The sequence below is a fragment of the Patella vulgata genome, chromosome 3, assembly GCF_932274485.2.
Source record: "Patella vulgata chromosome 3, xgPatVulg1.2, whole genome shotgun sequence".
NCBI classification, from domain to species: domain Eukaryota; kingdom Metazoa; phylum Mollusca; class Gastropoda; family Patellidae; genus Patella; species Patella vulgata.
Window position 1 is genome coordinate 58,192,104 of NC_065881.2, and position 26,326 is coordinate 58,218,429.

The window sequence follows — 26,326 nt, forward strand, 5'->3', positions numbered from 1 at the left end:
ATATATATCCTAGTACCGTGCAACTATCTGAAGCTCAGTAGTTTATTTTGATTGGCGACAGATTTCCAGATTTGCAGCTGCAATAGTTTCTGGGTAATCTTATCTAATAGTAAGTGCAGGGGGACTGCACCACACAAAATTTACACAAAAACAAATACACGGACAAGACATCATACTCAGAAAAACACAAACAAGCAAACAATCCAAAAAGGGTGAATGGATCCGGGGGCTAGCCGTAAGCGTCCACTGCGCTGTACAGTCCCAGGTCTGTAGTGACACACTTCAGTCAAATTTGAAAACAATCAGGAATACAACAACAATACACTGAAAGGTGGTTCTCGCATTTGTCAAGTCACTCATTACTGTTAAACAGGAGACTCCAATTCTTTATATTAAACTAACGTCTGTCTAACTGTCACATCAGTTGTGTATTACTTTTTTCTTTAATAGCTAAATGGAGCTAAATATGTCAATTATTTTTCTTTTTCATTTTCTTGTACCAAGTTAACATTTGCCATTATTTATAGATAATGTTCATAATGTTCAAATCAGTAGATGTTATTGATATTCATATTGTCTGCATGTATTGGTATACGGGGTTTAATTTTATGGTGAGTTATAGGAATGTTAAAACCCACGTGCCTTTAAGAATGATTATAGTAGGTTTTGTGCTTTTGTATATCTGATTGGTACAAATAGAACTGTCATTGACAGTCCATGATTGTGACAGAAAGTATATTAGCTTATAATGTAGTGTAAAAGTCAGAACAAAACTAAACGAAAATAATTTTAATCAGATTTCATGAAGCCATACATTGAATCGTGTGGGTCACAGAATACCTTCAACTTTATCGATTGTAAATTATATAGTTGAGAAATTCACAATGAATCTTCTACCCAGTAGCTTTGGCTTATAAGACTGGTATAATATATATGTTGTAATGGGTGATGCACAGAATGCTAGGTGTACCTACTGTTTTCAAAACATTTTCATGTATTTGTTCATTCTTACAGTATTATACGTTTACAGATAATCCTGATACGCTGTAAAATTAATCGTGGAAACTAGAATCATACCTGAGGCGGAATCTATTCTGCTTTATGCTACTGTCGATCTATCTTCTTATAAAAATGGAATGTCAAACTGGAAATAAAAGCCTTAACAAAATTCTGAGACATTTTTTAAAATTTAAATCCACGAGTCATAGACTATAAGCCCCCGAGGGAAAAGACACTAAATTGCAGTTACGATAAAGGCTAAGAATATTATTTTTCATTCCATGTTTTCTAGAAACTTCTATCAATCTTCCCTGCGCGATAATTAAGTTTCGCGATTGGAGACAGCTAACCATCGATATGGCATCGTAAGATAACTGTGAGCCTGTCATTGATTTGTGTGACCAAGTCAATCACATATCTCTAAATAATTTGATTTGAAACCCAAATCATTTGCTTTGCTAAGCGTCAAAGTGGCCATGTTTTTGACTTTTGGTCAATGATGTAGAAAACTAAGAGGTCTTGTAACGGAAGTTCAGTTGTAGAAGATAATACAATTACTGAAGGCATGCCCGACGGTGTGATATTTGAAATTTAATACTCGTTGCTATCTTTTCTGGAAAGTTTTATCATTTGGGAAACCCTGAAAAAAAATATAGTTAATATCCATCCAGACTAATTATAATTAAACCACAATTGTAGAGTGTTTCTATCCACCTTGTTCTGATCGTTCATCGAGATTAACGTCCACTTCCACCGATGGTGATATCGCCCTGAACCCACCAAAATCAGGGTTATAAGTGTTATTTACTCTTGGGCTATATTATAACAATTCACCACAAAACGTACATTTATACCAATTTATGAAGTGATAATAATGTACGAATTTTTTTTTAATGAAATTGTTGATATAATTACCAATCATGAGTCTTAAATTATAGCATATAGCACCAACGAAGTACATAACAGCCATGGGGTTACAAGGACAAATCGGCTCACGATTTTACATTGATTGTAAATCTTAAAAGGAAGTAAACACCTTATTCTCATTAAATCGATATAACCCAGTGCTGGAACTTCGACGAAATTGGTATGATTTACGATATTTAAGAATGTCAGTTGTCTAGAATACCATATGAATTATTAATTTAAACATATCCAAATCACACATTGATTTTATTCTAACGTAGATAGACCATCATTTAGGGAGTCTGTCTTTGATATTAACCAATTGTCTCATCAATCAAGTCTAGAAGTAAATAAGCTATATTTACTGTATTTGAATATCTATCTCTATCAGTGCATGTAATAGGATTATTTGTGACATTCGCAATATTAAACGTTGACCACTAATGTCGTCTAGTAGAAAGGCATGTTATGAAAAATTGGCACAATTTTATTGTTGCTAATTAATTATATGCTTTACGTCATTTAACTTTATGCAATTGAAAAGAGAAGATAGGGCATCTTATTCAGTATTGCAACATATGGCAAAATAATAAATATTGTCCTATTTCTGTCAGCCCAGGAACTTGAGAAGAAACTACTTCCTTTAGGGTTACTTCCAGTCCAATGCCGATGACTCGATGAGTATTCACAATATTAATTATCAAAAAGGTTAAATATCTTTTATACATATTTTTTATTTATTAATAAGTATTATTATCGACGTCATATAGTAGTCAATTAGACATATATTAGCGTGCTATTAGTGAGTAGTCAGCTGGATAAGTATTGATGATAAGAGGTATTAATTATGGCACACACTGTTAATAGCATCTGATTACATTAAGCATAATACATCTAGTCATTAGTCAGAACATTTGTCCAAAATGAAAGGTCTACATTGTAATTTGAACTTCTTTCCGTCTTAATCCTTTCTTCCAGTAATAGATTTATGTATAATCACTCCTATGGCCACGTGGACTTTAATTTTTCTATTATTCATCACAAAACGAAGCTCACATTGTTGTTGTTTACTACAAATTTAACGTCCAATACATTATGCGTGATATTATGGATAGGTTGATACGAAGCCCATGTCGACAACTTGAATTACATACGATCCGGTGATCTGTAGATTTTTGATTGTCCCCAATTTGGGCTAGTTTCCTAAAACTATTCAATAGCCTTGACAAATACGGACAATATTTTTAAAACCGAGCGTTTGTCAGCATACATGTATGTGTAACAGACTAATTGATAATGGTAAATCGTTAGTCGGTTGTGAACTGATTTTTTTTACATTTTTTTTTTCAAATTCGATGTGAAGCATTGGCAAAATGAGAGTTGAGCTCTATTGATAGTCCGTGCTCTCCGTCCATCTCTTGCAAAATGTGGGCTTAAATTGCACGGCAGCCGCGTGATGACATATAAATCAAGATACTAGGTAGGTTTATACAAAGAATGGCTACATTTATCTCTTAGCACCGATACCATATTCGCATAAAGATCAACAAAAACTATTGCACACTTCAAACGACTTATACGTGTTTAGGCGAGTACCCTTGCCAATCTAATTAAAATATAGATCTATATTTCGTTTCTTTTTTTATACTCTCGATGGCCTACACTACATGTAGATCTAACAAGTTATAGTGGGAGTTCACGTTCTATGACGTCAGGTACCAAGCAAGCGACATTTGACCCGATTACGTCAGTCATTCGATTAACCAACCATGTATTCGACCGCCATGTATTTTTTATCTACTTTTGTTTTGTTTTGATTTCTATTGCCGCTAATGTCTACCCACAGTTCCGCGCAAAAAAGGTCAAACGCTCGATTCGACAGACCATTTGATTGGCTGACCCCTCATTTCAAGCAGACACGAGTTAAAAAAAGATCCAAGTGTAGTAAAGACAAGTAAAATCGAAATTTTGAACCGAAATTGGATTTGTTTTAATCAGATTGGTACCCTTGTTTGTATGTTTTACACTCAATAATTTTGTAGGTATTTTAATGTAGGTATTTTAATGTAGGTATAAATCTTTATTACAAGTTCATGCATTACAATTTAATTTCATAATTCACCAGGGTTTTTTTCTTTTTAACTATAACTCAGGATACTAGGTAGGTTTATATAAAAAAAAAGGTTTCTACACTGTACTAGTGTCACCTGGGTCTATTACGAGAGCTATTCATAGACTCACGAGTTATATTAAAGATACCTACCCTCGTACAAACTAGGTGATTTGATGATATATTGAACTAAAACATATTCAAACTAACTAATCTATCAAAATACTCTTCAAAACATTGTATTCGCGAGGAAATACCCCAAGTTACATAAATCTATTAAAAGAAGTCATGTTTGCACGTGACTTGGCTGTCGCGGTACCTAGAAACAGGTGCGAAGCCGGAGGAGAATTCATTGCATATAAAAGACTACGTTGTCTTTAATCGCTGTCTATTTATCATAAATATAGAAGCCTAATTAAATTCTCGGATTAGCCACTGCCTACGTCTTTCTCCATGTTTTTTATCTCAGAAACTGTTGTACGTTTAAGTCTCATTTTGTCCTAGTCAGCTTCCTAACGCTGAGAGAACAGACAATCTTGGACGTCACTCGAGCAGACAACCCTTAATCGTCAGGCTGCCAATTAGTGACCCCTCTCATTTTTGTCCTGTGCGTGCTCCATGGGTGTTTTTCAATGAATCCAGTATTTTTCTAGAAAGACTTCTGTCTCCACTTTCCATATATACCAAAACTGCCACACTTTTATTGGAAATAATCACCTGATAAATACTTTTGTGGGAAAGTATCCTTAAAATTCCCCAAGATTTAAATGTCACCTAGACATTACCAGTTAAATGTTATCTCACCTAGGAAAGTATTCATTACACTTAAAAACATCTTATTTAATTACCAGGTTCTGATCATCTAAAGCCAGTTATCAGATATTAAAAACAGGCATGTCCGGTCCTTTAAAATCTCTGATCTGTGTAGAGAAAACCATTCATGTCTAACCTGTAACCATTCTCAACCTCTCTGACAAACTTTTACCATTAGGACACCAAGAACTTTTGAATGGCGCAAATATCCAATAACCCAGACACATTCATTACTTTCCACCTTCATTGCCTAACATGCTAAATCATCCGCAATCATTCTGTAAAAAACAACGCATACACATTAAAAACAATTAACCTTTATTAACCAAAGCCTCTACTGCCATTACTATTTTTTTCTAAAACAAATAAATATTCCTTTTAACCACGCACCAAATTAATTAGGCACTCTAAATCACCGGAATAAACTATGTCACAATAGAACATACCAATTCATTCGGCCGAATTTTGACACATAACATCAGAATATGCTTATTAAGGACAGGCGGCTAGTTTATGAAGAATTTGACATCAGATACGCAATTAGAGGATTACCTGCAACCGAACTCATTTTAAATATTCGTCCGTAAATTCGTCCGTTTTCGTAATATACTCTTCAAAAAAAGTAGGGGATATTCAGAAACAATACAAAACTGCGGAAATGCACTGCTGTTTTTATTAGAGATAACCAGTGAATGTTAATAACAGGCCAATTGCCTACACATGAACATAAAGAGTTCATATGGGCGACTTATCTGACGGCCCCATTTAACTCGCAAAGAGATACACTGTCAAAAGTGAAAATAGACGTTTTTGATGTTTGTCTTAATAATGAGTAATTGCTCCACCAATCCTCAGACATTCAACCACGGCCAATTCTTGCAGTGTTGTCGGTTGACGTTGACGTCGACAAACACGTCTCCCGGTCATGTCTCAGACATGCTCTATAGGGGAAAGGTCAGGACTCCTGGATGGCCAAGGCATATGGACAATATTATGGTGACGCTGGAGGTAGTCATTCACGACACGATTACCCCAATTTCTACACCATTGACGCCTGTTTGCCATGTGCTGCCGAGCTAATGGAGGCACAACACGCGGTCGTCGCGCATGCAAATGGGCTGCATGTAGCCGATTTCTAATCGTTTGGGGTGTAACTCGAATTCCTGTAATTCGGTACAAGTTTACAGAAAGCTGATTGGCCGTATGTCCTCGATTTCGCAGGACCTGTGTACGAATGTATCGATCCTGGGCTTGTGTAGTGGCTTTAGGACGACCTGAACGAGGTCTATCATCAACATTGTGTGTTTGTTGGTACCGGTTCCACAGTCTGCTGATCACAGACTGTGACACATTAAGCATGTTGGCTATTGCTCGCTGTGCAGAACCCATTTGAAGCATGCCAATATCACGTAGACGTTCATCATGTTGAAGACGTCTCATTGCAAATTAAACGTAACACACTAAAGCAAAGATAAGCTAAACAGTAAATCTTATGCAAGAACCGATAGGAAAGCAAACATGGATAGGATAAACCAGCACGTGGCAGTATTATCAACCCTTCCTTGAAGTATCAAATTTGACAATGAACCCCTACCACGTGTATGGCGCTATTGCGTGTCGCACGTGCAGCTCAGTGGTTCTGTTGGGGCGATATGTTCTTCATATGTGAACATACTCTCAATGCATGACTATTTAGCATATTGCAACCTGCATAGGTATTTGCATTTAAAAATCCCCTACTTTTTTTTAAGAGTATATTATTCATTATTATGGTGAACTGAATATGTGTACTCCCAAGATATATTTGTAGTTTAGTGTAAAAAATAATAGTAAAATACATAGATTATTCATTCCGTAAATCAGCAGTTGGATGTAATTATCAAGGATTTTGTGATCAGAAAACGTAGAAAAAAAGGCTGTTTTATTTTCTACGTACATGTTATGTTTCGTTGATGCAGTTAGTTTAGCATCGTATTCATTTTGGTTTACACATTCATGACGGTAACATAATCAGTTCGGGGAAATGTCTTAATCTGGTCCTACCTTAAGTGATGTGTCTGAAATGATGCGTACAAGGATTGGTATTACACTAAGAAACGCTGAAGCTGTTGAATACGCTTATGGAACGCAGATAGATATTCGTCACACCCTAGGTAAATCATTCCAAACGTAGTAAACAAATACACATACAACAATCTTGATGCGATCTTCGGGAATTGGTTTATGATGTCATTTTACAATCTAGTGGTAGAATGCCGTTACTCTCTAAATATACGTAGGGCCTATGCTATTCGCGAGCAATCCAGAGTCGTCAAAAATTAGTTGTTGATTATTAGAATATTATGGTCACAGGGACGTGTCAAAAGCAGGAGACAGATCCCGTAGTAATATAATATTGATAATATCATTTTGCACTTCCGTACTATGAAACTTTCTATATGCGCCCTGAAAGGATTCTCGCAGGTCGTTGTGATTAAATATTCCTGTAGTTGCTTAACTGTACACTTTCCAAGAATTTTTGAAACAAAGTTTAAATTTGAGACTGGGCGACAGTTTGGATCAAGACTGGACTTCTTAATGACAGGAACAACATTGGTCATCTTAAAGGGACAATAACACTCTTGCTAGCTTGAAAGCTCCAGAAAATAAATAATATCTCTATCTAAGTACTAGATGTTTAAGTGTCCTACCTTTTGTGTAAATTATCCATTACATCCTATTTCACTTGTCCAGAGGGTTCGAAAATATTTTTAAATCGAAGTTTCATTTGAAAAGGTTTACGTTAGACGTTTCAAACCATTATATTTTTAAATAAGGTGTGTTAAGATGAAATTTGTATCATCAATTAATTGGAATATTCTAAAAAAGTACAATTTGTTGACCAGAATAAAGATTGGGACATATTATTCAGTTACAGCAAGAGTGGTATTGAGACTTTAAAGATGTCTGGGACTTTAGAATTTCTAAAACAGGAATGTATTAATTCTTTGATATATCTTAACAAAATTTCTGAAAAATCTTAGAGTAGGTTTATAGGTATTGGATCTAGAGAACATGCTTTGGATGCTGATTCTCTTGATCCTCTAATTACCGGTGAGACAGTAGATTTAATAGCAGGGATGAACGAACTCCGAGCTGATGAAGTCATGATCAGTAATGAGTTATGGCTATATAATCTGAAAGTTCTTGTCGAATGACAGAAATTTTAGTTTATGAAAAATGCAGGCTGGAGTTCAGCCATGAAACTATTTAATTGTTTTTTTCAGATAACTAGTATCATTATGTATAGCATTCATTGTGAAACTAAATCGCAGAGATTTTGATTTGACAGTTTTTGCGTATTTTTGAAACAGGTTTCGAAGTGTTTTTGTTCTGTTATGCAAGAACGTTTTTGACGTTCCAAAGTAAAGGTTCGGTGCTAAGACCACCTAAAGATAAATTTTAAATGTTTCTATTATTAATTAGAACAGGTTTCGCTTTAGTTTTTATATTTTACGTTGACATTTATTGCTTTCAATTTTCCTAGTGCTAAAACGGAAAATTTGACCTTTTGACCTCCGGAGTCACAAAGAACAAAGGTGAATTTAGCAAGTTTACATTTTTATTGAAAGGGTGATTGTTTTCGATCATTTTCAGCTTATGTTCATGACGCAAGAATGGCTACGCATTCACTTTCAGTGCAAATGAACTCATTTGACCTTTGACCCCGAATATCTCGAAAACGCCCCAACGGCGTATCGTATTCTACGCAAAATTTTACTCTAGAAAAGTTGGGTGTGGTTTTGTCAAGACTATTACAATTGCGTTCAAATGGTGTGGGTTTTTTTTACGGTGCTTAACTCAAATCGTATTGGGAAGTGATCAGACAAGTGAATGTCTTCAATAATACCATTATTAACCGATACTCCATATTTGCGAGTTATGATCAAGTCAAGTAAAAGTCCATGGTTGTGTGTTGGGGATTTAATATGTCGAATAAATAATTTGATTTCGAGCAGCTCGGTAAATTGTTGAGCCATAGGATCATTAGGTTGATCCAAATGAAAGTTAAAATATTCAAGAATGATGTATTCATTTACAGATAGAACAAGACTATCGAAGAATGATGTGAACTCCTCAAAGAACTGGGCTGGCTTGGAATTAGGTGGATGATATATTACGATGACTCTTGTAGGCTTGTTACTGAGAGCCATTGCACAGTTAAGTGCTTCAAACGCGGAGTTTTGTCACAATTACACTTCTTTGCCTTTATTGATGATTTATAGACAAGAAGGCCTACTCACCCCACCCCCTCTAGTGCCTCTAGAAGTATGATATATTGAATATCTTTTATTACCAAGGATAATATTACCAAGCTACGTCTCAGTAATTGCCAATACATCAAGATCTTTTTCAGTTATATAGTCATTTAAGCCAAGTGTCTTATTGTTCACTGATCGTGAGTTCACAAGATCATCAGGATTGAGAAACCTGAAATACGAGCTAAATTTTTAATATGGATTTCAGGAAATACCCATCCTTAAACAAACCACGTATGCCACGGTGCCGAAGCATGATTTGAAGAAAGCTGATAGTATTTATTATGGAAACATATTGTTAAAAGAACCATTTATTTAAAGAACACATAAAGTCGCCAGCTGAAATTTTCTGTACTTGTAGACAGTGGTTACTATATCCCCTTACGGCAAGTTCACGCCAATCTGATTAAAATTAAATCGGCCATCTTCACTCAAAGTCACAAATATAGAACTCCCGTAAAAACGACTTTGTCAGTATCGAAAACATTCTTAATCCCCTCAGACGACAGTGACGTCACAGTGGCCGAATGCATTATTCGGAATGTTTTTTCTTTAATTTTAATTTAAGATCCAATTTAGAATTTGTTTTATAATACCATAACAAAGAGAGTCGCTGTATAGCCATATTCCCCATGTACAGTAAACCTGTACAATAATTCGCTTTCTATGAACACAAGTAAAATTGTTATCGACGGCGCTACGAACATCTATGAAGTCAAGAGACAATTAATTGTCGGCTTTTACGAAACGAAGTGGTTTCCTGGTGGTAATTCTGGATGTGATTGACAACAATGTTTCATTCCAAAGCAACTGTGTCGAATTGTCTTCGTCTCTAGTCGCACACACCAATAGAGATGGTTCGTTATACTTGGAATCCAGAGATTGGCGCTGAGACAGTGAGTTTCTTTTTAAGTGCCATCAATTTTCTTTTCAAACCTGGAAGAAACAGTAATAATTCTAATGTTATAACTGACATTTATTTTAGAAACTACTTGATTCCAACGACCTTCCCAGATATAGTCCGACATTATAGTCAACTTTGATATGTCAATGGTATGTTTTATGATGATTCAAACTCTACCAAACTACAAATAAAACAAATTTACCTTTAGCTTCGTGCCAGACATCGAAGAAATGCTTCATATTTACAAGGTTTTCTTGAGTAGCCAACTGGAGTCATCGTACGGCGCGAATGAGAGCGTCATTCTCCATTTGGATGTTGGATTTGACTTCATTATACTAAAATAGATCGTAACAAATGAAATAGGAAAAATATCTCACTACATTAGAATTAACAGTAGGCCTACAACTAAATTTGGGCTAATTCATTTTGTTGGTAACCAACTAAATTTAATAACAGCTTTCTTTGAGAAGAGGCATCTGACTATATTTGTTTACACGTGTTGGTAATATCTTTTGTATAACGATCAAATCAAAGATATAGGTTCACACAAACCTTGTAATAATTTTTTTTATTTTGCAACGTGATAAATACGAATTAAGAACTTACCTGGACTAATTTTATATCAAATACAAATATAACGTTGTGGTCAGGTGCATCTGCCCTACCGTCTCCTCACGCCGTTATACTTTTCTCATTTAATCTGACACGGGCAGTGTAATGGACTTAGAATTCTTTCCATTCTAAATTGATATGCGGGCGTAATATAGTTCGTTGGTGATTCATGTTCGTTGCCTCGGTTGTATGAGATATGTCTTTTGACAGAAGAGAACCGACGGCACACTCTATCCCATTTCTTTGCTGGAATTTCCACAACTTAACAACACAAAGATAAAATTCACTCTAAAATATTCCAGATACAAGTATGTAATCTGTAACAATTCCAGACCAGAAGGGTAGCTCTTAAATATGCCTTGCGTTGTGTAGTGATTTGTAACTTACATGTAGATAAATATAACGAGGTAATGATTATGTCAAAATATTAATTGGACCGTGAATAAACACTAGTCAACTGGTGGTGCGTATGAATAGAGATAAGATTATAATAATGTATATATGTGCGGTCCTTGTGACCCCACCGGCCAATCAACCGGATTAAGGCTGTTATTGAAATTTTGAAAATTGTTTTCGGGTGTCTGATACTGAAACGTTAATATGTCGAATAATTTTAATCAGATTGGTGTGAACTTGCCGTATAATGCAAATAGTAACTACTGGCTATAAGTACATAACATTTAGTTTTCTCACTTCATGTGCTCTTTAAGCTATAAAAAATGTAGTGGCGAAAACCATTCATGTGTTTCGGCACCGACATGGATTAAAACAAGATTTGGCAATATAATAATTGCACGGTGCATATTATAATTAGGGGAAGCTCGATTGTCAGTCCGGAACGTCTCAATCGAGTGTCACATAATTCATTCCTGTCACAGCTCTACCAGTTCCGACAACTGAGGTGGTGTGGGAGAACCGTGGCGTAAATAAACATAACGAATATATTTCAGCTATCATGGTTGGTTGATATATTTTGTTACGTAGTCGGTGCATGTTTTGTAGTCGGAATTCCCCCTTTTCACTCGATTGCCACTATTTCGGGGATAGAGAGAATTCAATTCCGGAACATTCTATCGCCTTTCCTCTAAGTTTACTATTTCGAGGGAGACAACTCTAATTAGCCTGATCATCATCTGCAGGACTAGGGACGAAAGCTGCTAAGTATTTCAAACCATAGGATGGGCGTGTAACGTTTTTTCTTAACAAAAATATTTGATCGCTCGTTCTTCGCAATTCGCGCACCTAAATTTTCTGTATTATACCGCTCCTATTTACAAACATTTCAAGAGTTTTGATAAATAAAATACCCAGGTCTGTAATGCCAAGTAGTCATTTTTTCTGTGGAAATATAATTCCTCGCGTCGTTTCAGCATGATTTTTTTTCTCAGCATGTTACCATATGACAATAAATGAGCCACTTCCATTGTTTTGATTTGTTAATAGTTTAAATTGGAATTTGTATGGTTTATTTCTAGACGGGATATCTGATTCAATGATGGGACATTAATTAACTGTTTTAAGCGTTTGAATTGAATAAGTTCGGCAATTTATGGATAAACAAATAAAGACCGAGACCAGTCATAAAATAGATGAATTCAACAGCCGCATACCCGAATCCGTTCATCGCCGACATCACGTGCAGCAAACAAGCGATAGGGTGGGCGGATACTTAATATAATATTTGGGCACAGTCAGTTGGGTTTCCTATAATTTGTCGGACCTTTGGACATTCAGACCTTGTAGAACCATGGCCACTTTTTGTACTATACAATGGACTAGGCGTACATACTGGGCAAAAATATTTAAAATACCTTCGTCTGTCTGCCAGCCTATCTCTGTCTGTCCATTATACATTTTGGGAGTCAAAAACTCGAACTTGGTGCAGATGTTCATAAATTAATTTTCTGATTAACCTTTACTGCTTTGTCTAAGCAGAGATAAGCTGATCGGTTGAAATTGTGGGAGACAATAACTCCGATTGTTGTTGAGGTAGAGGGGGTTGGATGGCCGAATGGTTAGCACGTGCGTGCTGTATCATAAAGCCTGTCATTGAGTCAACTGGCGTGGTTTCGAATCCCCGGTTGTATGTGACAAGGAGTAGGGTCGCCTGTCCAACCTCGTGGGTTTTCTCCGGGTCCTCCGGTTTCCTCCCACTCCTAAAGACCCCTACGCGCAAGCGAATTATTGAAATAAAATTAAACCATATGTTAGTCCCGAAATGACCTAGTTTGTGTCGAGTGGACGTTAAACCCCATTTCTCTCTCTCTCTGTTGAGGTAGAATGTTCAAACTTTAGGGGGCGGGGTCAATCGGCCTTACTGTCCACTTGTCATTAATAGTAAATGAATATACCGCTAATCCAAACAAGAGTCACTCTTAATTATGCATCTTCCTGAAATCCCCCACAATATTGACAGTTTATGTGATCTTTCAGATGCCCAGTGCATCAAAAATAAAACGAAGCATATGATTTTAATCAGTTTGTTATTCAACTAACAAATACTGGTTACTACTAAAGGAAATTAAATAATGAATAAACTTCCCTTTTTTAATATAAATCGCAAATCGGGCAGAGATATCCATATTCCCAGTGTTTAATATAACAATTGCCCATTATTTTTTTTAATGAAACAGTTCTTTGCAAGCACATTTTATAATTATTCTTTGGTAATACGATTAAAGCTTTAAACAATAAATGGGTTTATAGTAATGTGTCAGTATATTATAAATTACTTTTTATTTGCCTGGTTTTTCACGACGAGCGAAAACCTCAGTCGATCCATAAACATATTGTCTTTAACATCCAAATAGGTAAACGTTTTAAGGCAACGTTTCAATATAGGATCCATTTTGCTTTCTGGGACTTCCTGATACTTGACAATGATTAAATGACGATGCTTCTTCACAATACTCTGATAGTAAGCTTGTTTAAATTCTTCCATCCCCCATATACTCTGAATAAAGTTATTAGACAAGATGACGATAGAATGTCGACTGTTCTCAATACTGTCAATGATGTTATCCAAAATGGTTTTGCCACCAAGGAAATCTCTTTGATGAAGACATAATTCAAATGGCTTGGTTCCTTTGGCTTTCGGTTGTTCCAAAGTATTCTGGAGTACATCATAAACCCAATCCTCATCCGCCGTACTGTATGAAACGAATGCATCGTAGCGTTTAGACTCCTTTTTATCATCCACATCCCAGGGAAACAGCACACCAAATCTTGTATAAATAATTATTTTGATTTCCTTTCTATATCGTGCAATTAGAATAATTATTACAACCACCGAAAAAGCAACAATAGCCAATATAACGAGAGCTACAGTCAGATCAGCTGGGGGTATCGCACATCCCATATCTTCTTTAGTCAAATAGTGTAACATTTTACCACGAGCTGAAAGTGGAGTGGCACAAGTCATATTTCTGATATATTTATATTTAAACAAATCACCAACAAACCAATCCTCATCTTGAACCTGGTAAATAAATTCCTGTTTTAAACAATCACAGTCCAAAGGATTATTCCTAATATCAATGAACATTCGTTCCAACATTGACCAATCGACCAGATCTTTAACAGTAAGCACAGTTATATTGTTATGCGTTACATCAATGATAGTATCCTCACCCGGTTCAACGTCGAATCTATTTTTCATTGGAACATCCGTGATTTTATTGTAACTAAGATCTAGGTATTTCAGTTGCGGGAACGTTAGTCTCCAATCTAACAAGGTTTCCGATATTTCCTTCCAATTGTTATGAGAATAATTTAAATATTTCAAAACTGGAAATTTGGAATTTTGACCCACAACTCTGACGTGATAGACAACCATGGTGTTAGCATGGGAATCTTCAAGTTCTTCCAAATGGAGATACCTGCAAATGGGTTTATAATCTAACACATCATTGATAAGTTGTACCTGGTCCATCTGTGGCCCGGAAGTAGTTTCAGTTAAGAGTTCTTTTCGGATAATAAAAGACATGGTCATGTTTCTTCTGGTTATCTTTTTAATGGTTGCATCGTGACCACAGGTAAATTCCTTAGTAATGTTTTGCACATTGTTAAGACTGCTAAAAAGAACAATGGGGTCGATAACAATATCTGAGTTAATAATAGTCAGTGATTCTAAACTATCAGTCCTGTTATCCATTTCAGCATTGTTCCAATCGTTGAAGTAATCCCGCACACTACAGCCTTCAATCTTTAGTTTCACTAATTTCTCTATCTTCATAGGCAAGGACATGGACAGATTTCCAGCGCCAGTGCAATGAAAATTTGCACTGTAAGAAATGTCTTCTGTTAGATTTGACGTGTAATCATTTAAATGTTTAAGGACAATGGTTACTTGGTCATTACCACTAAGCGAACAGTTTAACTCTATATGTTTCGATTCTCTATCCACAGTTCTTGTCACTTTGCAGACTTCAATCCAAGATGGTGGATATGTCCGATGTGATGATGATACTGTACACAACGCTATAAATACAGCTAGTTTAGCTTTGAATAACTGGCTCCACTTCATTTTTTAATCTGAATGCCAGTTTCAATTCTCTAAATTGCATAACACAACATTCTCAATAACTGTTTTGTATACACGAGTGTCTTTCCCGAAACCAACTGACTACAGTGAATTTTCCTAACAAATTATATTGTTGTATAATTCTATTAAAATGAATAATGGGGTTCCTAGCTATTTTTTTACTCACACGACGACACTTAAGAAGATATCCATCAAAGTCATTGCTGCCTCCTGCATGGTATATATCATCCACATAGTAAAACCAGTGAAGCAGAAAAAAGAACAAAAATAAAAACACATTAATTAGGTCTTGTCTTCATTTCTACTTGAATATTGTTTTTGTCATTCATCAATCATTGCATGCATACACGTCGTCCGTGTACACAAGATTAGAGAAGAATAAGATGAACAACAACAAAAAATGTTTTCAGGAAAAGATAGTTCAATTCTAACACAACCCCCCTTTCAGAAAGCACTAACACACAAGCATATCCAAATGAAAAATAAACTTGACATGGCTAACAACCCACAACAAATTGTATATGAGAAAATGAAGTAAATAGTCTATTTTTCCGAAGTATAATGTACGGTTCGCATTAACTACTATGTCCTGTTCACAAACATATAACATACATATATATATATAACATAAAAAAAGCAACTAATTATGGTGTCAAATATATCGCCTCCGGCAACTAACTTTATCTATGTCTCATTTTTTAGTCCAATGTACATACTCACAGAGTTAAGAATAATATTTACAACGAACGATTATAAAAAAACAATATTGGCGTCAGGGAGGGTTGGGTATTCTTTGTATGTTAAAAAAAAAGGTTTATGATCAGTTAATTACTTTGTAGATCATACATGTGATTATTGGATTGAAAGCGTACAATAAAGTACAACACAGTTTATACACGATGGCTGTTTTGTAAGTGATACAGCAATATTTATTTATACACGGGTGTGAATAGCGAACATTAAGTCGGCTTTATGTGTTATAGCTATATAAGTTTTATTAATTTAAATCAATTGAATAATAACACAAATCTAAAAGCAGTCACCTTATATAAGGTCGACTCTTTCACACGTGTATATCACTTGTTTTCACTTAGTGGCAAAGGGTGAATGATAAGTGCTGGTAAATACTACGTATTTTTCCCCTTTAACTGCATAAACAGCATATTAAACTGGGGTGGGTGAGTGCATAAACTCATTTTGTTGGAAACTGAAAGAGCTTCCTATCGATACATTATCATATGGACGTATATTGTCGTCGCCCCTGTCCGTCTGTCCGTCCAAGATTGTTTGTGGACACTCTACAGACCACCATTCTTATCCGATTTCGACGAAACTTGAAATATAGGTTAATCTCCAAAAGATCTCCGCTGCTTTCTATATTGGCATGTATCGGATCGAAACCGTATGAATTATGGCCCAAAAATCACGCTTTTAGCTTGTGGACACTTTAGAGGTCACAATTTTCACCCGAGTTTGATGAAGCTTGAAATGCATGTTTATAACCCAAAAATCTTGGTTCCTGTCGATATTCGCGCATATCGTATCGTAACTTCCTGAATTATGGTCGATGATTGTACGAAAAATCGCATGTTTAGCTTGTTGTCCCTGTAGAGGTCAGAATTATTATCTGATTTAAAAAAACGTTCGAATATATAATCGTTACACCGTTGTTGGTTGAGTTCGAATTTCATGAATATCAAACCAAAACTGGCAGACAAAATGGCCGCCCACCGTGCGCAAATAATGTAAACATCTGGTATATCAAGGTTGTGGACCCTCTAGAGGTCACAATTTTGATCCGATTTTGATGAAACTTGAAATATATGTTTATAACCTACAGATCTTGGTTCCTTTCGATATGTGCGCATATCGGATCGTAACTTCCTTAATTATGGCCCTTGATTGTACAAAATTTAGAGGTCACAATTTTTATCCGATTTAAAAAAAGGTGTGAATATATCCCCGTTACACACTAAGATCTTGGTTCCTTTTGATAATCGCGCATATCCGAACGTAACTTCCTGGAGTATGGCCCCTGATTGTTCGAAAAATCGCATTTTTAGCTTGCAGATTCTCTAGAGGTGACATTTTTTATTTTAAAAAAAACGTTTAAATATATAACCATTCCAACATAATAAAGGTTGAATTCGAATTTCAGGAAAATTGAAATGAAACTGCCCAACAAAATTGTGTAAAACTATGTAATACGAAGGTTGTGGACCCCCTAGAGGTCACAATGTTTATCCGATTTTGATGAAACTTGAAATGTATGTTCATAACACAAAGATCTCGATTCACTTCGATGTTTGCACATAAAGGACAATATCTTCCTGGATTATGGCCCCAGATTGTTATACTAAAAATCACATTATTTTTTTTAACTCGTTCTCTGTCCATCTCTTGCAAAATGTGGGCGTATCTTGCATGGTAACCGCTTGTGCCTTGTGCCCTTTTAAAAATTAGACCATTTTCATATTTTCATAATGGCTTTCGTCTGCTCTGGCACATTTTTGTCAGGTCACCACTCATAAATGATCATATGTAGTTAGAAAGAAATCCTAAAGACAGAATATTTTGAGTAAAGAAGTACCCATTTGAACGACAAATTTCATTACTATTAGTAATCACTGTTACTTGTTTTTACTCAGTTTAAATTGATAGACCAAATGAAATTTAAATGATGCTGGATGAATGTCATCGTATTAGGTATAAGGCAGGAGTATCATTAATCCCTAATCGGAAAATGTAAATCCCTAATTTTATTTCCTCTTATATTGACACAGGCGAACCACTTAATCGCCAAAATATGTACGAAAATGGATTCATCTACCTCGAAAACACCAAACTTATTCCTTACGTAATATTCAAAGACATCTTTGCCATTCATTGTTCTCGGTATTCACGGAAAATATTATAAAGGAACTCATCGGTGGTTGTTGATAGATGGTATCTTTACGAGTTTCTCACATCCAGTGACGGATCATGGCGAGGGCATCAAAGGCAAATTATTAGGGGGCATCGACTTCTCGCCGCTAGAAGTCGAGGGTGAGAACACGGGAAGACGAGAAGTCGAGGGCGAGAACACGAGGGGACGAAAACACGAGAAGTCGAGGGCGAGAACACGAGAAGACGAGAACACGAGGAAATAGGGCGAGAATACGAGGATCTCGCCCCGAGAGCACGAGATTACTTTCACCTCGACTTCTCGCTCCCTCGTGTTCTCGCCTTTGAAAAACCGCGTGTTCTCGCACTCTCGCCCTCGACTTCTCGTCTTCTCGCCCTCGACTTCTCGTGTTCTCGCTCCCTCGCTCCCTCGCCTTTGGGTTAATCTCGTCCTCTCGTGTTCTCGCTTCCTCGCTTCGTCACAATCTCTACTTCTCGTCTGCTCGTGTTCTCGCTTCGGAAGTGCAGTTTATAAGCATGTCCACTGACTACCGTATCGGCATTTATATTTGGACATGGATTATAATAAACGGAAATGTTTGAAGTTCTAGAAAATTTATAGTCCTAAACAATTTTAATCTCTTCTTGCACAGATAGCATTGTATTCTGTAATCGATTTTAAGTCTTCAGTCGAATCTATCTTTGGTCTCTATCTTCAATTACCTTCATCGTGTTTTTTGATGCGTGGACTTGTCAGTGCTGTTGGATGTTAAGTCTGACAAGGGACAACGTATAATCGTTCGAATGGGATTAAAAGAACGAGGTCCTGTGCCCAGAATCGAAATGAAGTTGGCTCTACGGTGGCCCAGTGAGTAGGACGTTTGCTTTCTAACTTCATCAAAGTTCATCGTGATTTTTCTGGCGATGGAATACAAATAACCGAGATCCCGTGTCCGGAATCTAAATGAAGTGTGAGCTACGATGGCTCAGTGAGTAGGACGTTTGCTCTCTTACTTCATCAAAGTTCTCCTGGATTTTTCAGTCGGGGTTCCTGCTTGTCAGTGGTATAGTCGTTTGAATGGTATATAAAAAACGAGGTTCCTTGTCCGAAATCGAAATGAAGTGGGGGCTACGGTGGCTCAGTGAGTAGGACGTTTGCTCTCTAACCTCATCAAAGTTCATCTTGTGGTGTAGGACGGAGAGCCTGGCAAGAGACAACATATAATCGTTCGGATGGAATAAAAACAACCGAGGTCCCATTTTCGGAATCTAAATGAAGTAGGAGCTACGGTGCGTCAGTGAGTGGGACGTTTGCTCTCTTACTTCAGTGGTGTAGGAGGAAAGCCCTCGCAAGGGACCACGTATAGTCGTTCGGATAGCATAAAAAAAACGAGGTCCCGTGTCCGGAATCGAAATGAAGTGGGAGTTGGGGTGGCTCAGTGAGTAGTAGGTTTGCTCTCTAACATCATTAAAGTTCGGAGCCACGGTGGCTAAGTGGGTAAGAAGCTGGCTTACTAAACTGGAGGTCACGTGTTCGATCCCTGCATTGGCCGAGAAAATTCATCGGGGTTTTCCGACGTGGTTTCCCCTTGTCAGTGGTACAGGGTGGAGGGCTTAGTAAGGACAGCTGTCTAGTTGTTCGGATGGGACGAAAAACCGGGGCTATCAATTGGCGTGCACGTAATTGGCAGTTTGAATTCGATATAAGCAGAGGCCTTGGTGCCGCTGCCTGGGCACAATTTTCCTCATAGCACACTGTATGGCGTATGTCCGTCTTCATTAGCCCAATCGGAGCAGAACAGTAGGACGTTAAACCCTATTTCATTTCATTTTATCAAAGTTCATCGGACATTTTCTGGCGATGTATCCCCCTTGTCAGTGGTGTAGGACGGAAGGCATGGGGACAGCATGTCGTTCGGATGCCATGAAAAACCGAGGTCTCGTGTATACATTGGCGTGGTGGTGGTGTGTGTGTGTGTGGGGGGGGGGGGACTCTGTTTCGATCCCCCGCTTATATGTGATATGGAGTAGGGTCATCTTTCCAACCTTGTGGGTTTTCTTCAGGCCCCCCTCACGCTAAAAAAAACTGTAAATTGCTTGATTTATCGAGTGGACGTTCAACCCCATCCCCCCCCCCCTCCTCTCATTTCATTTTCATTTCGAACGTCAACAAAAACCGATAATAATTGTTTCCTTTGTATTAGAAAATAACGTTTTTAAACACATTAATACATAATATAAGCACTAGACCAAAAATAACCACATTAAGTCATTACTGTACACACATTAAAATGACGCACACTAAACTAAGTGAGCACGCAGAAAAGTGTACCTGCATCAAAAAGTATTCAAACCAGCTTTGGTGGCAGCATGCTTAATATTTCACAGAATAAACCACTAGACTGCAAAATTTCAGAAGCCTCCTTTGCTGTTTTGTCGACATATACTACCATAAACATACCACAAATACCATAAACATACCACAAATATGGGAAAATCGGGTTATTTTAGGCTCACTGCGCCCATAATAACTTCTTAACTAGCTTTGGTGGCTCCAAGGTTTATGTTTTCGAATTAACGGATGAGAGAGAGAGAGAGAAATGGGGTTTAACGTCCACTCGACACAAACTAGGTCATTTCGGGACTAACATATGGTTTAACTTTATTTACATAATTCGCTTGCGCGTAGGGGTCTTTAGCAGTGGGAGGAAACCGGAGGCCCCGGAGAAAACCCACGAGGTTGGACAGGCGACCCTACTCCTTGCCACGTACAACCGGGGATTCGAAACCACGCCAGTCGACTCAATGACAGACTTTATGATACAGCGCGCTCACGCTAACCATTCAGCCATCCAACCCCCCGAATTAACGGATGAATAAGTTATGAACATACCACTGTTCTGTATACCATTCTATGATGCATTATCAAATTACTCGTAGGATACCCGGCTCTACACGGGCCCAAATTCGCCCGTGACCTAAATTCGCTCTTGGTCCAAGTTCGCCCGTAGCTCAAATTTGCCAGGGGGGGGGGGGGGCAATGCCCAAATTCGCACGGAACCAAATTCGCCCGAGGCACAATTCGTTCGTGGCCCAGATTCGATGGCCTAAAACATTCACGTTTTTAGTGCTTTTTAATTTGATACGAGATATGTTGGGGTGGATCGTGGCAACGAAGCGTACTTCGCCTGGGGCCCAAATTCAATGGCCAAAAACATTCGTGTTGTGATGCTGGTTAATTTAATACCACATAATAATGTGTGAGTGGAGCGCGGCGACATACAAAGATACATACCCACTTAGATTTTATTTATATAGATATCACCGCAAAGTTCTTATGGCCACGAAGCGTGATGGGCGAACATCCATACATACATACGTGCATACATACACAACTTGATTTTATTTATATAGATATCACCTCAAAGATCCATGACCCGGATTCGGGAAAAACTTTTGGAGTTTATTAATCAAAGGATACGTCCAGGCTGCATCAAAACCACCTAAATGAGCCTTGGTGGAAAAATGTTATTTATTTCACAGAATCAACTACCAGACTGTACACTTTCAGGATCGACAGGCGACCTATCCCTTGACACGTACAAGCGGGGAATCGATACCCCGCCAGTTGATTCAATTACAGTCCTTATGATCAATCGCGAACGCGTTAACCATTCGGCTACCAAAACCTATTCTGTTCTTCTCCAACTAGCTAATTAAAGCGAATGTACGTCATGCAGTGTGCTACGAGGGCCTACTCCTAATTCGAATTCTAACGGTAAAGGGTTCTTGTACGTGGACACCAATGAGTGTGAAAGAGAGAGAGATAGACTCGACACAAACCAGGTCATTCCGGGACTAACAATTTTATTTCAATAATTTGCTTGCGTTTAGGGGTCTTTAGCAGTGGGGGAAACCCGGAAAACCCGGATAAATGCACACGATTGGACAGACGATCCTAATCATTGTCACGTTCAAGCGACGAATCGAAACCGAGCCACTTGAATCAATGACAGACGCTAATGTGTACACGGGACCCCGGTTTTTTTCCCCATCTGAACGATTACACGTTATCCGTCCTCCATCCTACACAACTGACAAGTGAAGACATCTCCAGAAAAATCTCTATGCACTTTGATGAAGTTAGAGAGTAAACGTCCTACTCACTGAGCCACCGTATCCCCCACTTCGTTTAGATTCCGGACACGGGATCTCGATTATTTGTATTCCATCCGAACGACTATACGTTGTTCCTTGTCAGGCCCTCCGTCCTACACCACTGACAAGTCCATGCATCAAAAAACTCGATGAAGGTTATTGAAGTTAGAGAGCAAAGAAAGATTCGACTGAAGACTTAAAATCGATTACAGAATACAATACTATCTGTGCAAGAAGAGATTAAAATTGTTTAGGACTATTAAATTTTCTAGAACTTCAAACATTTCCGTTTATTATAATCAATGTACAAATATAAATACCGATACGGTAGTCAGTGGACACGCGTATAAACTGCACTTCCGAGGCGAGAACACGAGCAGACGAGAAGTCGATGTGACGAAGCGAGGGAGCGAGAACACTAGAGGACGAGATTACCTCAAAGGCGAGGGAGCGAGGGAGCGAGAAGTCGAGGTTTTTCAAAGGCGAGAACACGAGAAGACGAGAAGTCGAGGGCAAGAAGTCGAGGACGAGAAGTCGAGGGCGAGAGTGCGAGAACACGTGGTTTTTCAAAGGCGAAAACAGGAGGGAGCGAGAAGTCGAGGTGAAAATAATCTCGTGTTCTCGGGGCGAGATCCTTTATTCTCGCCCTATTTCCTCGTATTCTCGTCTACTCGTGTTCTCGCCCTCGACTTCTCGTCTTCTCGTGTTCTCGCGGCGAGAAGTCGAGATTCTGAAATGGCCGCAATAGGCTTCCATATTATATATTATAGGCTTTCGTTTCCTATCCAAATCAAAGAATCTTGAAGAGTTTGAGATTGACAGCTGTGCTTTCGTTTCCTATTCAACTAGTTAAAATTCAACTAGTTTTTTAGCGAGTCATTAACAACCAAATGTGCCATTATTCTGCCATTTATATATTATTCAAAGTTACTAACATTATACGTCTTCAAAGCCCGACTCAAAAATGAGGGAAAATTATTGGCACAGTGAGAGATGCAACATATGGGAACACTATTCATGAAATGGTAATAACAGCATATTTTTGTGTGTAATTCTAATATTTTGTGAAGCACATATACATGTATGTATTATATACATAAACGGTGGGCACATTGTAGTAACTTTCTTAAATAAATGTAGCGGAACTCCATCGGAATTACCGACACGATGCCACTGTACATTATATTGTTGGTATCAATTGAATAGATTAATAATATATTTTCTAGTTATGCACATGCTGGAATTCTACAACGTAATCATTTTAATAGAATAATTCGTTTTTACATGCTTTACATGCCAAGCAACCGAATAGATAATAATATTTTTTGTCATATTGGCATCTCGAATAAGCCCCATTCAGCGAATATCTATGTAAAAGATCATGATGAACCGCAAATTCTTTTGAGTGCCATATTCAAAAATATGTATACTAAAATATGAGTTGATTAAATATGCAAATTAGCTGCTGCCAATGTTCACAAAAGTTGCTCTCAGGGGACAAAATGAGGGGTCAACAACCATATGTTCAGCACCAGGACATTCGAGGTGTATATTGGAGGCTATTGCCGAAACGTTTGCGTTAAGAAACGGACAATTACGTGAATTGGGATTCGTACTAGCAGTGTTGGTCAGTGTGAGTGACCGGTGCGAATATACAAGGTAAATACCCAGGGGAAAGTATCCATATTTCTCCGCTGTCCAATGCCAGTATGGTCTGGCTTGCTGCAAAGTAAGGAGAGGAACGAGTTCCCTGGAGAGTCGGTCGATCTGTTTATGCTAATGACTGGCCTTCCCATGTCTTCTTGAGTGTATTGGGCACTGATGGCGGATTTGGGCATCGAATAACTCCTTGGTTAGGTCTGTAGAACGCAATCAAACCTAATATATTCATTGACAATGCTGTTGTTACAGCGACCCGATGACATTTTCTCCTGCATGCTGCCCCGGCTATCATGCTTGCTGACAATGCACCGACTGTCCATCTACCATACGCGGTTAGTATACAATAGAGACTTTTGGCAAGCGCAATTTCCTGGTCCGTATCGCGTATCCGTATGGATTTTGCGTGTGACGTCATCAATGTCTGTGTATTTCTCATACGTGATACGGCACACGGATACGACAGCACGTATGGAACGGCTTTCATACGGAAATGGTCCGTATAACACTGTCGTCTTTTTACCGTCTTTTTTGCTACTTTTAGACGCTGAAATGTTGCATCATAGCGTTTTTATGAATCTATGTGTATCCTAGAACACGAAGAGGTATATTTGATGTGATTTTAACAGTGATAACGACTGGAATTTAATCATTATTTTTGATGGGTTTTTCTCGGAATTTTTATATTTTTCCCGCCTGTCTGCATATTGGTTGATCTACGGGCTAAACTTTCTGAAATGATACATTAGTGAAACCAAAAATTGCTAAAATCTGCCAAAACTCTAAAACTACATTGACGCAACGTATCACGTATACGATACGGATACGGGATACGGATGGGAAAAATCCGCTTGCCAAAAGTCTCTATTTTCAGAAACATCGCTTGCGTGCAGATCAAGGGACATAACTCCAATTTGCACACTATTTGTATTGGTTCTCTTATTTAACATAATGCATACACATAATAATATTTCGAGAACACATTTAGCAGTTCTTTACAGAAGAAGTAAGAAAACTTTGAAGCTGATACTCCTGTAGAAATCTTTAATTATTGGGAAATTTATTGTGGTATTTCCTATTAGTATTATCATATTTTGTTTTATTCGTGTTGCCTATTATTTCATTGGTTGTTTGTTTCACAGTTCAAATTCATATTGAATTTTAAGTTACTGACAAAATTTAAAAGACCTAAATCTCTATTCTTTGGAACCTAAAATAGGCGAAAATGGGTCAAAAAGCACATAATCATTTTTTGAAGACTCTGGATAATACTGAATTAGAGCTTTATGCCGTTTAATTATAATTTATTACTTGCAGTTTGCTCGTAGGTAGTAGTTTGTTGTATTTTACGTCCGCTTCCACCGAGGTGATATCGCAGACAATCACGTGTTTTTTTTTTTTTTTTTTTTTTTTTTTTTTTTTTTTTTTTTTTTAGCGATGAGACTGTCAATGTTTGGATCGAAGCTGATCTCAAGAGGTGTTGAGGTTGAGGGATGGTAGCTGCATTCTTGGATGTTAAAGCTGCTCTCATATATTATTTTTATTGCAGGTGGTCTTGGCTTTGTAAATTCGAAGTTTGTTTCTTTTGCTGCTGTTCTACCTCCCTCTTCTCTTCTTCGTTTCGGTGCCTTTGGTTCTATTGGTGGAGACTGTGTTACTGGCGGTGACTGGGTTACTGTTTCGATCACTGTTTTACTGTCCTCGACTGGCTTTGTTGCTTCTGGGACTGGGTGTTGTGCTGGCCGTTTGTTCTTATCCCTTTCTGGGCCTCGAAGAGGGCACTCCTTGCGTGAGTGGCCCAACTTCTCGCATCGGAAGCATGGAGAAGCTTGGCCTGGTGTTACGACTCGGACTCTGGCATCTCCGTGAGGGGTCTTCAGAACTATTATCTGTGGAATATTTTTCATTTCCTCCGTCTTGATTTCTATTTCCACCTCTCTTACTCTCTTGTAAACTCTAGTGCCCGGCAGTCTTTGGTCTTTGAAGGATCTGACGTACCCAATATCGGTCATAATATTATGGAAATAGTCGTCTGAGTAAGAGACTGGAAAGTCATATACGGTGAGGGTTACTACTTTCGAGAATCGTCTGAAGAATCTGTATTCTATCCCCATGTAGGTGTGGCTTTCTTTTTCTAGTAGTGTGGTTTTGACCTCTTTCGTCTTCACGTGGACATGCCATTCTTCTTTAACCTGATATATTGTTAATATATCGTCCCACTTGCCGAGCAGGTCGATCAGGCACTTCAAGATAGACCTGTCGGTCAATCTCTCTGTGCTACTAACCGCCACGTGGTAGGACACCCTGCTGGTCTCATCTTCGGGGACTTCGTAAGTTTTGATTATAGGGTTCATCGTGAATAGAGTACTGGTGAATAGAATACTGGAGTACTGGTGAATAGAATACTGGAAAACTGTTGAATAGAATACTGGAAAACTGGT

The 26,326-nt window shown here is 37.9% G+C and overlaps 1 protein-coding gene across 1 annotated transcript; it reads right to left on the reverse strand.

Annotated features, from left to right (window-relative positions):
- Positions 1-13,194: 13,194 nt before the first annotated feature.
- LOC126816548 (toll-like receptor 2 type-2) lies at positions 13,195-15,534 on the reverse strand. The gene has a single exon (XM_050543203.1). The coding sequence runs from the start codon at positions 15,165-15,167 to the stop codon at positions 13,371-13,373; it is 1,797 nt and encodes a 598-aa protein (XP_050399160.1). The 5' UTR covers positions 15,168-15,534; the 3' UTR covers positions 13,195-13,370.
- Between the last annotated feature and the right edge of the window lie 10,792 nt (positions 15,535-26,326).